The sequence below is a fragment of the Octopus bimaculoides genome, chromosome 1, assembly GCF_046866305.1.
Source record: "Octopus bimaculoides isolate indiv1 chromosome 1, ASM4686630v1, whole genome shotgun sequence".
NCBI classification, from domain to species: Eukaryota; Metazoa; Mollusca; class Cephalopoda; order Octopoda; family Octopodidae; genus Octopus; species Octopus bimaculoides.
Genome location: NC_142928.1, coordinates 185,767,732 through 185,783,093, shown reverse-complemented (window position 1 = coordinate 185,783,093; position 15,362 = coordinate 185,767,732). Strand labels below are relative to the sequence as shown.

The 15,362-nt window shown below is 39.8% G+C and overlaps 1 protein-coding gene across 10 annotated transcripts in view; it reads right to left on the bottom strand.

Annotated features, from left to right (window-relative positions):
- Nucleotides 1–15,362, bottom strand: part of LOC106877847 (high affinity copper uptake protein 1) — a 120,603-nt gene that overhangs the window by 28,677 nt on the left and 76,564 nt on the right. For all 10 annotated transcript variants that reach the window (XM_089363992.1, XM_089363984.1, XM_089363962.1 and 7 more), the window contains exons 2-3: nt 4,524–4,687; nt 381–447 (exon numbers count right to left, since the gene is read on the bottom strand). In XM_089363992.1, coding sequence (XP_089220118.1) covers nt 381–447; nt 4,524–4,679 — 223 coding nt within the window. In that variant the 5' untranslated portion in view covers nt 4,680–4,687. The remainder of the gene's footprint in view (nt 1–380; nt 448–4,523; nt 4,688–15,362) is intronic.

Here is a 15,362-nt window from a genome sequence, read left to right as displayed (position 1 = left end):
TGTCAGTGAAGAATATAAGTACCATAGTTTCTGGTATACAAGTTGAATTTTTTCAGACCAAAGAGTTAGATCAATTTATACACCAGACGACTTTAGAGGAACCAAAAATTCCATGTAAAATGCAACAGGATTTGGAAAGAAAATGATATTCAAATGTTTACACTACATGTCTATGCAATATACTTAGTTGACTTCTAGGCTAGAAAATACAGTAAAGAAAAAACTGAATGCTTTGTTATAATATGAGAAAAGCAGCAATAAAAATAGTCAGGAAAGTGAGAAAGTCTTGCTTTATTGGAAGGGAGGGGCTAAGCTAAAGTTAATTTGTATTGAATCTATTGAGAAAATTGTGTGAATCAAAAATTGGTGCATATACTTACGCCATACTGAATTTGTATGTAAATCTTTGAATAAAATGTATTCAGAGTATCCAGTGTGAAAAAACATCTGCAAATAGAAATGTAGACAGAAAAGATTAATCATCATCATCATCATCGTTTAACGTCCGCCTTCCATGCTAGCATGGGTTGGACGATTTGACTGAGGACTGGTGAAACCGGATGGCAACACCAGGCTCCAATCTAATTAATGATGAAATAAAAAAAAATTTATGGCCTCACATGCATACATACATGTAAATGAGGACATACATACACACATACATATATACATACATACAGAATGTGGTGAATAAGCTGCCATTTAAATTACCCAAAAAATGAAAATAACACTGACATCTCTGAGGTGGTCAGTATGTTCACTGAAAAAATTAGAGTGCTCAGAGCGAGCCCCGCTGACTTGCATACAAAAACATGGAAACAAGCAAGGCAATAAATTCCATGTTTCTTCCTCTGTCCCCTACTAAACTTCTGTTGCGACTCATCAGACAACTGCAATAATCTGTCCAACGACAACTATAATCACTCATCCAGGGTATTGACAAGATGAATTTAATACTACTCTTTTACTCCTTTGTATCAGGCATTTGACTGTGGCCAGGCTGGAGCACCACCTTTTAGTCAAACAAATCAACCCCAGGATTTATTCTTTGTAAGCCTAGTACTTATTCTATTGGTCTCTTTTGCCAAACGGCTAAGTTATAGGGACGTAAACACACCAACATTAGTTGTCAAGCAATGGAGGGGGATAACATATTGGTCAAACCAAAGTTTTAGTAGAAGACACTTGACCAAGTAAAATCCTTAAATACCCAGACATATTCGCTCATCATCATCATCTGGTTGAGCTTACTGAGTCATTTTTAACTGGGCGAAAAAAAGCGTGTAATATGCCACACAGGCATTAAACAGAAAAATAAAATAGAACAAAGTGGTGACATTTAGTAGAGATGACCCAGAAGTTGTTCCTCTTCAATTACTATTGCAAAACGCATTAGCTTTCTCCAACTGCATACACATTGTTGATTGGCCAAATGTGACAACTTTAACATGAAATAATATTTTATACAAGAGAGTATTGTAGTTCGCTTGAAGCATTGTGTATTGTTTGTAAAGAATAAAAAGTTTTGAATGGTACAACAATGCACTACTGTTGTACCATTCAAAAAATATTTTACATTTTTTATTCTTTTATTTGCTTGTTATTTGACTGTGGCCATACTGGAGCACCACTTTTAGTCGAACAAATTGACCTCAGAACTTATTCTTTGTAAGCCTAGTACTTATTCTATTGGTCTCTTTTGCCGAACCGCTAGGTTACAGGAACGTAAACACACCAACATCAGTTGTCAAGCAATGGTGGGGGGATGGGACAAACACTGACATATACCTATATATTTTTATATATACCTATATATATATATATATATATATATATACCCTTCAACACTCTGAAGAGATCGGCCAAACAACTGGCCGCATCGAAACGTACGTAAGTGACTAAGACATAATATACAAAATGACTCATTACATAACCTAAACCTCCACACTGACTCATTTCACAAGTTCCACATAATAAAACAACGGCTATCTAGTCCAACGAAAATGCTTTTTCTTGTATTTGTTGCTCCATTCTCCAAGTATATATATATATATATATATATATATATATATATATATCTCATCATGATCATCATTTAACGTCCGCTTAAAATGATGATGATGATGATGATAGCATTTCGAAACTACATACACGTCAACAAAAAAGCTAGCTGTGGACCCATAGCTCTATATGTTTACTTGTTACTCCAAAGCACAGGTCCAGTCAGGCAGCACTGGCATCGACCATGCTATATGGTAACAAAATGGTTAGAGATGGATGAAACTGGATGCAGTCTATGAAAAAAAGTGTTGTTCATGTTTATCCTTTTTATGTTACATTACTTAGCAGTTCAACAAAAAGTGTTCAATAAAGTATAGCAGATTGAAGTGAATACTAGAGATAGATATGACCAACTGAAAAATCATTGAAGGTAGTGTCCCTGGCTAGAGTTCACTGATAAAAACCAGCAAAAGAATAAAAGAATATGCAGTGAAGCCTTTCAGGTGGTAGGGGGGGGGGGGCAATATTCTGAAAGTATTATATATCAGGACATTATTACTATAAGAATAAAACTCAAAATAAACCACAGCATAACATAGTTTAACTAGCAACCAACTGGTGGTGGTGGTGGTGGTGGTGGTGGCAAGACAGAGGGAGGAGAAAATGACAGGACATTAACTTATATTATTATGTGAAAATAACTACAATTAGAATATAAAACTAGGTTGAGGACAAACTGCACCTTTCACTAAATAACTGTAATTCTGCAAGCCCTCTAGAGAAAAACAATCATTTATGTTCTGAGTTGTTTACATTAAAATCGTGGAGGCGCAATGGCCCAGTGGTTAGGGCAGCGGACTCGCGATCATAGGGTGATAGACAGATGAGTGATAAAGGAGTGTGTGATAAGGGGACTTGTGGTAGAGAAGTGAGTGATGGGGGCAAGTGTTGGAGGTTGTTAGGGGAATAAAAATTATCAGTCAGTGATGTAGACTTAACAACCTATAAATATATATATATATATATATATATATATATATATATATATATATATATATATATATATATATATATCATCATCATCATTTAACATCCATTTTTCCATGCTCATACAGGTTGAATAGAATCTGTTGGGACAGATCTTTTACAACTGGATGCTCTTCCTGTTGCCAATCCTCAACTGTTTCCAAGCAAGGTAGTATTTCCCCATGGCCAAACACATTTTTCACAGAAGACTGGAAACAAACAATGCCATTTGTATGATGGTGATGCTCATGTTTACAATCATCACAGCATCAAGACAAAGATACTCATATACACAAGCACACACACACACACCAACAACATTATTATCATTTAACATCTGTTTTTTAATGCTGGCATGGGTTGGATGATTCAACAGGAGCTGGCAAATCAGAAGACTCCACAAAGCTTTTGCTATCTGTTTCAACATGGTTTCTTTGGCTGGATGCCCTTCCTAATTCCAACTACTTTATAGGGTGTACTGGGTGCTTTTTATGTGGCACCAGCAGCAGTGAGTTCACCAAGAAACTTGCAAGACAAGACCCCCCCCCCCCACCTCAACTGAACGGGGAAGAGTAGTACTGAGAGACAGAAAAAGGTGTTTTGCAGTAGAGGAAAAACATGGCTACCTCAAGTGGGGAAAGAGAGGAGATGGGCAAGGAAAGGGCGTAAACTCAAATTACAGAGAAGTGTATGTAGTGAAGTGGACCAGGGACTAGAGAGGGTGAACGGGTGGGTAAGTTTGTGAGTTTATAAAAGGAAAGTGGCAGATGGCGGGGAATGTAGAGAGAGAGCTCAGTTAGAAGGAGTGGGTATAAGGAGAATATGTTGTGGGGAATATATAAACGGCATCGGGTTTTATTGACAAACTTTATTCAAGGCATAATGTATCAGATTTAAATAGTAAATCTTATCTAGGTTACAGATTGCCTCAATAGACTAAATATTTAGTAATTTCTGGTGAATTATTCTATGGTCAACTTAGTCTTTTTAGCTCTCAGGATCTATGAAATAACGGCATTATAGAGTAGAAAATGATACAGACCAGGCTCCGAAAGAGCTGAGTGAGGATATATAATACAACAAATATAATTATTTAAACACAATTGGTTCTCCTAGTGGTTGCAGCTATTTTAAGAGAAGCAATCATTTCTTCGTAATATCTGGTGGAATTTGAATGTGAGATTTTGGAATTAAAAGGAAAAAGATGCATAGAATTCACATACCATATTTTCTGACATACAAGTTGAATTTTTCAGATTTAAATTTACAGCCCAAATAGGTAGGCTGACTTATACACCAAGATGATTTTGGAAGAACCAAAGATTCCATGTGAAATACAACAGAATTTGGAAAGACAGTGAAAATGTTTGAATGTTTATGCTATGATACTTCATCAACTTGTTTGCTGGAAAATATGGTATTTATTTATCTCTTAAAGAAAAACTTTTATTACACTAAAAGACAAAACAAAAATGAGGAAGAAAAAATGAACATACACTCATCATGCCATCAGACATATCTGACATATTTGACATACCAGGCATACCTGACATACCAGGCATACCTGACATACCCGGCATGCCACCTGACATGTTCTGGGAATCTGCTGGAGGGGCTGCTGTATGGTGTGAGTGAGAGGAATGGTCATGCATGTTGAAGTCTGAAAAGAAAATGAAAGAGAAACTTTAATTAAAAAAGAAACAATTTTACAAATGTCCTTCAACTTAAAATACCTTTCATTTTTTTATATTATCACTTAGTGGAAAAGAGCAATACATGACCCTTTATACAGGGCTAACAAGACTGATGGGAAGAAGAGAGGAATATACCTTAGCCCCCCCCCCCGCACCAATGTTTCCTTCAGATAGTACACCTCTGTACCTGGCTTTCAGTGACATGGAGAAAGCCTTTGACAGGGTCCCCCGATCCCTTATCTGGTGGTCAATGAGGAAACTAGGGATAGATGAATGGTTAGTGAGAGCTGTGCAAACCATGTACAGGGACGCTGTCAGTAAGGTGAGGGTTGGCAACGAGTACAGTGAAGAATTCCAGGTAGAGGTAGGGGTCCACCAAGGTTCAGTCCTCAGCCCCTTCCTATTTATCATAGTCTTCCAGGAAATAACAGAGGAATTCAAGACAGGATGCTCCTGGGAGCTCCTTATTGGCACTTGTGCTGGTGGCACGTGAAAAAAATATTCGAGTGAGGTCATTGCTATGCCACTGGACTGGCCCCTGTGCAGGTGGCACATAAAATACACCATTTGAGCGTAGCCGTTGCCAGTACCGCCTGACTGGTATTTGTGCCACTGGCACATAAAAACACCCACTACACTCTCAGAGTGGTTGGCGTTAGGAAGGGCATCCAGCTGTAGAAACTCTGCCAGACCAGATTGGAGCCTGGTGCAGCCATCTGGTTCACCAGTCCTCAGTCAAATCGTCCAGCCCATGCTAGCATGGAAAGCAGACGTTAAACGATGATGATGATGATGATGATGATATATATCTTATATATACATGTGTGTGTATGTCTATGTTTGCCCCCCATCCCCATCCACTTGACAACCAGTGTTGGTGTGTTTACATCCCTGTAACATTAATGGTTCAGCAAAAGCGATGATAGAATAAGTGCAAGGTTTAAAAAAAAAAGTCTTGAGATCAATTTGTTCAACTAAAACCCTTCAAGGTGGTGCTCCAGCATAGCCACAGTCAAATGACTAAAACAAGTAAAAGACTTATCTGAATGTTTTCCATTGCATGAAACGCAGGGACATGCCTGCAGATGATGTAATTTAATGTTGGGTGGGACTCTGAAAGGGGTCTCAGGGAGTAGTGTCCTTGCCTTCCTGAGCTAGTTTTCCACCACATTTCTTAAAAATCATGGTAGAGGCCTTAATCTCAGGACCACTCATGTCTAGAAAGTGAGGTTGGGGGTAAGCAAGGGCATGCTGCTCCTCATAGAAAAGCCAGCTCCAAAAAAGCCTCATGATAGCAAAGGAGAATAGGCAGCAGCCAGCCCAAAGGTTGGGATGGGCTACATCTGCCTACCTCAGTTGCTATGGCATTGAAGTAGATCTGGCCACTCCCTTTAACGGAAACAAAACTCGGATTTAAAACACAAGATCATGATAAACGTACATTGTATTAAAATAAGAAAAACCTGCATAGCTATGTGTCATAGTTAAAAAAAAAACTATTAGTGGCTCTTATCTTAGTACAGTGTACATTAAATGATCTCTCTCACTGGATGGAGTACATTTTAACAGAACAGTAAACTATATACATAGAGCTATAGTCATAGATGTGTGGTGAAAAGTTTGCTTTCCAACCGCATGGTTCTGGGTTCAGTTCCACCTTGGGGTTTTCTACTATAGTAGAGCTTTGTGGTGGAGGCACAATGGCCCAGTGGTTAGGGCAGCGGACTCGCGGTCATAGGATCGCGGTTTCGATTCCCAGACCAGGCGTTGTGAGTGTTTATTGAGTGAAAACACCTAAAGCTCCACAAGGCTCCGGCAGGGGATGGTGACGAACCCTGCTGTACTCTTCCACCACAACTTTCTCCCATTCTTACTTCCTGTTTCTGTTGTGCCTGTAATTCAAAGGGTCAGCCTTGTCACACTGTGTCATGCTGAATCTCCCCCGAGAACTACGTTAAGGGTACACGTGTCTGTGGAGTGCTCAGCCACTTGCACGTTAATTTCACGAGCAGGCTGTTCTGTTGATCGGATCAACTGGAACCCTCAATGTCGTAAGCGATGGAATGTCAACAAAAAAAAAACAAAAAGAGCTTTGTGAGTGGATTTGGTAGACAGAAACTGAAAGAAGCCTGTTATGTATATGTATGTGTGTGTGTGTGTGTGTGTGTGTTTTGTGTTTATCCCCAATGCTTGACAACTGGTGTTGGTGTGCTTACATCCCTATAACTTAACGGCTGATCTGGATTATAGTAGAAGACACTTGCTCGAGTTGCTGTGTAGTGGGGTTGAACCCAGAGTTACAAAGTGAGGTTCTTAATCACACAGCCATACTTGCACAGAGTTGAACAAATTTAATATTTTCCTTATATTATTTAACAATGCAATTTACCTACCTCCACCCCTCTTAAATAATTACAGTTCACCCCTTCCTGCTTTACTAAGATGTTATTCATCATATGACAGTCACTATTAATATTAATAATTATTAATATTATTATTATTAGTATTATTATTATTAATATTATTATTATTAATATTATTATTATTAATAATTATTAATATTATTATTAATAATACAATGGAGGCATAAAATGAGGGAGGGAAAGTATGTATTGAGAAATGTGCAAATGAACTCGATAGATTACTGGGTGATGTCTTAGAGAAATCACATTATTGTTGGTGATACAGCATTCTATTGTAACAATATGACATGTGTTTGCGACTTAGTGACATTTGATGACGATTCACTCACGAATTGAAATAGGCTCCCACCCTCTGTATCATGAATGGTTATGTGGACCACTCCTAACAAAAGTCAAACCTTCCTTCAACCCCAACACAAAAAGAAAAAAATGTTATTTAGATATACTTTTATTTCAGTTGCTTACACTATTTTACACTTGTTTATACTCTTATACATTCAATGTTCATAAATTTCCTTATTCAAATTATGAAACACATTTGTTTCAGTAATATCAATATGATTAGAAAACATCCTTGTAGACAATATTTTTTGTTTGATTGACACAAGTTTCAAATTACTGGAGTCATAGTGACGTATAACTGGCCATGTGTAAACATCGGAGTGGGTAAAAATACACGTACATGATTAAAGTCTGGCTCTATGCCTAGTTTGCTGTGAATGTGTGAGTGGAATCTTTAGGAATCAACCTATCTATGATAGGAAATAAAGATATAGCATCACAAATGTAAACCTTCTAAATTCATGAACTATACGGGGGGGGGGGGATCTAGAGTTAATCTTCGTTGCTGGAATCTTAACAAAAAAAAAAAAAAAAAATCAAAGATGATTTATTAATACAAAACTAAATAATCATAATACTCTTTACTCTTTTACTTGTTTCAGTCATTTGACTGCGGCCATGCTGGAGCACCGCCTTTAGTCGAGCAAATTGACCCCAGGACTTATTCTTTGTAAGCCTAGTACTTATTCTATTGATCTCTTTTGCTGATCTGCTAAGTTACAGGGACGTAAACACACCAGCATCGGTTGTCAAGTGATGTTGGGGGGACAAACACAGACACACAAACATATACACACACATATATATATATATATGTCATCATCATCATCATCATCGTTTAACGTCCGCTTTCCATGCTAGCATGGGTTGGACGATTTGACTGAGGACTGGTGAAACCGGATGGCAACACCAGGCTCCAGTCTGATTTGGCAGAGTTTCTACAGCTGGATGCCCTTCCTAACGCCAACCACTCAGAGAGTGTAGTGGGTGCTTTTACGTGTCACCCGCACGAAAACGGCCACGCTCGAAATGGTGTCTTTTATGTGCCACCCGCACAAGCCAGTCCAGGGGCACTGGCAACGATCTCGCTCGAAAATCCTACAGGAGCCAGTCAGGCGGTACTGGCAACGGCCACGCTCAAAATGGTGCATCTCATGTGCCACCCGCACAAGAACCAGTCCAGGGGCACTGGCAATGATCTTACTTGGCTTGCCGGGTCTTCTCACGCACAGCCCATTTCCAAAGGTCTCGGTCCGTAGTCATCGCCTCGGTGAGGCCCAATGTACGAAGGTCTTGCCTCACCACCTCAGCCCAGGTCTTCCTGGGCCTACCTCTTCCACGGGTTCCCTCAACTGTTAGGGTGTGGCACTTTTTCACGCAGCTATCCTCATCCATTCTCACCACATGTCCATACCAGCGCAATCGTCTCTCTTGCACGCCACAACTGATGCTTCTAATGTTCAGCTTTTCTCTCAAGATACTTACACTCTGACGGGTATTCACATTGACATTACACATCCAACGGAGCATACTGGCTTCATTCCTTGCGAGCTTACGTATGTCCTCAGCAGTTACAGCCCATGTTTCACTGCCATGTAGCATGGTTGTTCGTACGCATGCGTCATACAGTCTGCCTTTTACTCTGAGTGAGAGTCCCTTTGTCGCCAGCAGGGGTAAGAGCTCTCTAAACTTTGCCCAGGCTATTCTTATTCTAGCAGCTACACTTTCAGCGCACCCACCCCCACTACTAACTTGGTCGCCCAGATAGCGGAAGCTATCGACTACCTCTAGTTTTTCACCCTGGAATGAGATAGAAGTTGTTTCTTGTTTGTTTGCAGTCTTTATTGCACCTGAACATCTGCCACAAACAAAAACTAACTTGCTAGTTAACCTGCCTTTGATGTTGCTGCACCTCTTATGTGTCCATAGCTTGCACCGGGTACATCTTATAGAGTTACTACCTACTCCTTTTCTACATACTGAGCAGGGCCATCTACCTGAAGGGGTTTGTGTTTTATCTACCTTCCTACTTATTAGGATTTTGGTTTTAGCTAGGTTGACTCTAAGGCCCTTCAATTCTAGACCTTGCTTCCACACCTGAAACTTCTCCTCTAGTTCTGATAGTGACTCCGCAATTAGGGCAAGGTCATCAGCATAGAGGAGCTCCCAGGGGCAACCTGTCTTGAACTCCTCTGTGATTGCCTGGAGGACTATGGTAAATAATAGGGGGCTGAGGACGGAACCTTGGTGGACCCCTACCTCTACCTGGAATTCATTGCTGTACTCATTTCCAACCCTCACCTTACTGGCAGCATCTCTGTACATGGCTCGCACAGCTCTCACTAGCCATTCTTCTATCCCAAGTTTCCTCATTGACCACCAGATAAGGGATCGGGGGACCCTGTCAAAGGCTTTCTCCATGTCAACGAAAGCCAGGTACAGAGGTTTATCCTTGGCTAGGTATTTCTCTTGCAACTGTCTCACTAGAAATAAGGCATCAGTAGTGCTTTTACCTGGCACGAACCCAAACTGCATCTCATCTAAATTGATTCGCTCCCTAATTAGTTGGGCTATGACCCTCTCTGTAACTTTCATAACCTGATCTAACAGCTTGATGCCTCTGTAATTATTTGTATCTAAAGCGTCCCCTTTGTATATATATATATGTATATATATATATATATATATATATATATATATACATACATATATATATATATACATACATATATACGACAGGCTTCTTTCAGTTTCCGTCTACCAAATCCACTCACAAGGCTTTGGTCAGCCCGAGGCTATAGCAGAAGACACTTGCCCAAGGTGCCACGCAGTGGGACTGAACCATTGATCATGTGGGGTTGGTAAGCAAGCTACTTACCACACAGCCACATATCCACTAAATAATCATATTTTTTCACATTTTGTTTTGTCGCTAAAATCCTTCCTGATCACCTCTTTCATAATCTCGAAAAACAACATGACCATTGATCCAACTGTTTGACCGTGAAAAGGGAAGAGGCAGAAACACGGACATAACACCTATTATAGTAAGATGATTTTGACACTGGCTAATTACAGATAATACAACAGAGACACATCATCATCATTGTTTTACAGCTGATTGTGAGCATCTGTCTTGTGAGTGCTTGGTGACCTCATGAGTGTTGGTGCCCCCCTCCCCAAAAAAAGGCACCTGGTACACTGTAACATGGTTGGTGTTAGGAAGGGTATTGAGCTATAGCACAGGTCGGTGAAACAGGGTAAATTACCCCAAGTGGAGTAAAAATGAAATTCTTGGGGGTAATGAGGACTCATTAGACACAAGTAAATTTATACAAAAACCGTCTTCCTCGTTATCTATGATTTTCTTGTTTTTGAATCAAGGGAGTAATGTTGGCATAAATATAGTTTGGGGTAATTGGTTATAAAAGATAACGAGGAAAATAGTTTTTGTATAAATTTACTTGTGTCTACTACCAGTGGCCTAGCGTGTAAAAATTTAGTCCATGCGGAGCATACTGGCTTCATTCCTTTTAAGCCTTTGCATATCCTCAATCACAGCCCATGTCTCACTGTCATGTAGCATAGTTGTTCGTACACAGGCATTATGCAATTTGCCTTCCAGCTCTCTCACTCATCAGTTCCTGTTGAACCACCCAACCCATACCAGCATGGAAGACAAACGTTAAATGACAATGATGATGATGATGATGATAACGATGATTTCATACTGATAGGGTTTGCACAAATAATTGTAAGCCTACTTTTCCTGAATTCCATGATGCGTACATAAAATGAAACACATGCTAAAAATAAGACCTGTCAAAGGGTGGCTGAGACTCATCCAGCTGGGGAAGGAAATGACGAACGACCCCTATATCTTTACCAAGAAAACACGATGAGAAAGTTAGAATGAAGTGATGCTATGGCTTCATCTTTTCTTTTACTTGTTTCAGCCATTTGACTGCAGCCATGCTGGAGCACCACCTTCAGTCGAACTAATCGACTCCAGGACCTATTCTTTGTAAGCCTAGTACTTATTCTATTGGTCTCTTTTGCTGAACTGCTAAGTTATGGGGACGTAAAGAAACCAACATTGGTTGTCAAGCAACGGTGGGGGGACAAGCACAGACACACACACACACACACAGGCTTCTTTCAGTTTCCTATTTCTTTATTGCCCACAAGGGGCTAAACATAGAGGGGACAAACAAAGACAGACAAAGGGATTAAGTCGATTACATCAACCCCAGTGCATAACTGGTACTCAATTTATCGATCTCAAAAGGATGAAAGGCAAAGTCGACCTTGGCAGAATTTGAACTCAGAATGTAGCGGCAGATGAAATACCGCTAAGCATTTCGCCCACCTTGCTAACGTTTCTACCAGCTCGCCGCCTTCCAGTTTCTTTCAGTTTGTCTACCAAATCCACTCACAAGGCTTTGGTTGGCCCGAAGCTATAGTAGAAGACACTTGCCCAAGCTGCTATGCAGTAGAACTGAACCCGGAACCACGTGGTTGAGAAGCAATCTTCTTACCATACAGCCACACTTGCGCCTATATCTGTAGGGAAAACTTGTGCCTAACCAGGAAGACTTTCATAATAGTGTCATAAATGTGGTATAAAAGTGAGCAAGACATGACATGACAATAATTAAATGAAACAAATTCCTCATTTGAATATTTGCAATGAATCATCATCATCATCATCATCATCGTTTAACGTCCGCTTTCCATGCTAGCATGGGTTGGACGATTTGACTGAGGACTGGTGAAACCGGATGGCAACACCAGGCTCCAGTCTGATTTGGCAGAGTTTCTACAGCTGGATGCCCTTCCTAACGCCAACCACTCAGAGAGTGTAGTGGGTGCTTTTACGTGTCACCCGCACGAAAACGGCCACGCTCGAAATGGTGTCTTTTATGTGCCACCCGCACAAGCCAGTCCAGGGGCACTGGCAACGATCTCGCTCGAAAATCCTACAGGAGCCAGTCAGGCGGTACTGGCAACGGCCACGCTCAAAATGGTGCATCTCATGTGCCACCCGCACAAGAACCAGTCCAGGGGCACTGGCAACGATCTTACTTGGCTTGCCGGGTCTTCTCACGCACAGCCCATTTCCAAAGGTCTCGGTCCGTAGTCATCGCCTCGGTGAGGCCCAATGTACGAAGGTCTTGCCTCACCACCTATATATATTAGGAATAACAATACTGTTCAACCATGAATTACACTGTCAACCATTACTTGTAAAAGTAATATCAACTCATATTATTATAATGCAAGAATACTCTCAAACTATTGTTATTTGATATATAACACTTTAGTGAAAATACAATAGATAAGACAAATAGCACAAATAAGATTGAGTCATCTTCCTTTGTGTGACATGACCAAGCAACCAACAATATTCTTAGTATGGTGTGTGTGTGTGTGTGTGTGTAGCATCACCACTGCCATCATTTAACATCAGTTTTCAATGCTGGCATGGGTTGGACAGCTTGACAGAAGCTGTCTGTTTTGGCTTGGTTTCTGCAGCTAGATGCCCTTCTTAACACCAACCATTTTACAGAGTGCTTCCTCACAGCACCAGCATGGGTGCATTTACATGGTACTGTAGTGGTAGCTAGATAGTTGAATGATCTCCCTTGCAAGAAGGATTATAGAGTAACCTCCCTTTACTAAGTCTCTCTAAGCATCTGTGTCATGAGACATGATTCTTAATTATTCAAGAAGCTTAGCGTTTCTCTTGGAAGTTTCTAGAATGTCTAGCGTTCCATTAATAAAAACAGCTTGCTAACCCTGCTCTTTGCTTCTTAGGCGATTAGACTTAGAGTCATTCATGCCATTGCTATGTCCGTCTATTTCTCTACGCCACATGACTGAAAACCACCACTTAGCTGTTATTTCTACATTTCCTATTTCTGAACTTCCTTGCATAGATTACTTCATTCAACTAGATTCTACATTTTGATTATGTTTCATTGTTGACCTATAACTAAAATATATTTTTATGTAGTAAATATATAGTTCTTAAATTTATTCTTCTTCTGTGTAAGAATTCTTGTAATAATATACAGGCAGCCATATCAATACTTGATACTGAATATATATTCTCACTACAGTACCACCACCTATGTGTCCACAAGATTAGGAATGCTCAGCAGGAGAGGGACGCAGGGTACAAGCCTGTATTCAAAGACAACCATGCTTTTACTTAGCTTAATGTGGGCTTTCAAGCACAGTATACTGCCAGGAGTCTTGGTCCCCTGTCATCCCATCTGTAGATCCTTTCTTACCACTTCATTTTACATCTTCCACATGTTCCTTCTACAATTAGAGATTGGCACCTCTTCATGAAACTGTCTCCATTCATATGCATTACATGGTCATACCATTTCAGTCTTCTCTCTTGCATGCTACATCTGTCACGTCTTATACCCAGTTCTTTCTCTCGAATCTCACTCTGTCATACATGCACACTGACAATACCCATCCAGCGGAGCATACTGGCTTCATTCTTTTTAAGCTTTTGCATATCCTCAGTAATCACAGCCCATGTCTCACTGCCATGTAGCATAGCTGTTCGTACACAGGCATTATATAATTTGCCTTCAACTCTGAGGGGAGGCCCTTCATTACTAAAAGAGGCAGTAGCTCTCTGAACTTTGTCCAGCCTATCATTTTTGTAATTGCTTTGCAATATTCTTGATGTGAAAAATCATATGCTGAAACAGATGTTTTATCTTTACAATATATATATATATATATATATATATATATATATTTAGAAATAATCTATTTCTAAATCTCTGAGAGAGACTTAAGCAGTAGTGGTACGATAAAGTAGTTGTATACTGTCAACTTAACGTGACAGTCCCAATAAGGGAATCATACTAGTGCTATTTAGCCCTAGGAAGCTGGACCGCTTCCTGTCGGCGTTGACACATTTCCTGTATCCTTATGCTTATGAGGGGGAGACAAGCATCCCCACCCAGCCAAGCGTGCATCCAGGGACATGTTTCTGAGTTTTTGCTCGTCATCAGCCTGAAGTAGCATGACTTACTAGCTGAAGATGCCTGTCAAGCTCTCGTAAATATACAATTCTAGTGAAATACATTCACTGATTACAAAATTAGAAATAATCTATTTCTAAATTTTGTAAACATAAGGACACAGGAAATTTGTCAAGGCCGACAGGAAGTGGTCCAGCTTCCTAGGGCTAAATAGCAGTAGTATGACTCCCTTATTGGGACTGTCACATTAAGTTGACAGTATACAACTACTTTATGTGTGTGTGTGTGTGTGTGTGTGTGTGTGTGTGTGTGTGTGTATGTATATATAATATCGAAGGGTAATAGAATATTAGAAATTTCTATTACCAGTGGCCTAGCGTATAAAAATTTAGTCCATAGACTATATATTATTCATATAAATACAGTGTACATTTAAACACATAAGAGGTATCCATCATAGGATTCCCTCACGCTAGAAAGAACAGCTAAGTTTCAAACCACTATTAGGGATAAAATTTCAAAAGGAATGAAAAAATAAAAATAAAAACATTTACCATCTAGCTCCTGAACCAATGGTTTCTGAATTATTTTAGCAAATAAAATAATTTGCTAGGTGAAGTCTTCATCAGCAGGTACACCACAGAAACCATTGGTTCAGGAGCTAGATGGTAAATGTTTTTATTTTTCATTCCTTTTGAAATTTTATCCCTAATAGTGTTTTGGAACTCAGCTATTCATTCTAGTGTGAGGGAATCCTATGATGGATACCTCTTATGTGTTTAAATGTACACTGCATTTACATATATATACGTAAAAGCACCCACTACACTCTCGGAGTGGTTGGAGTTAGGAAGGGCATCCAG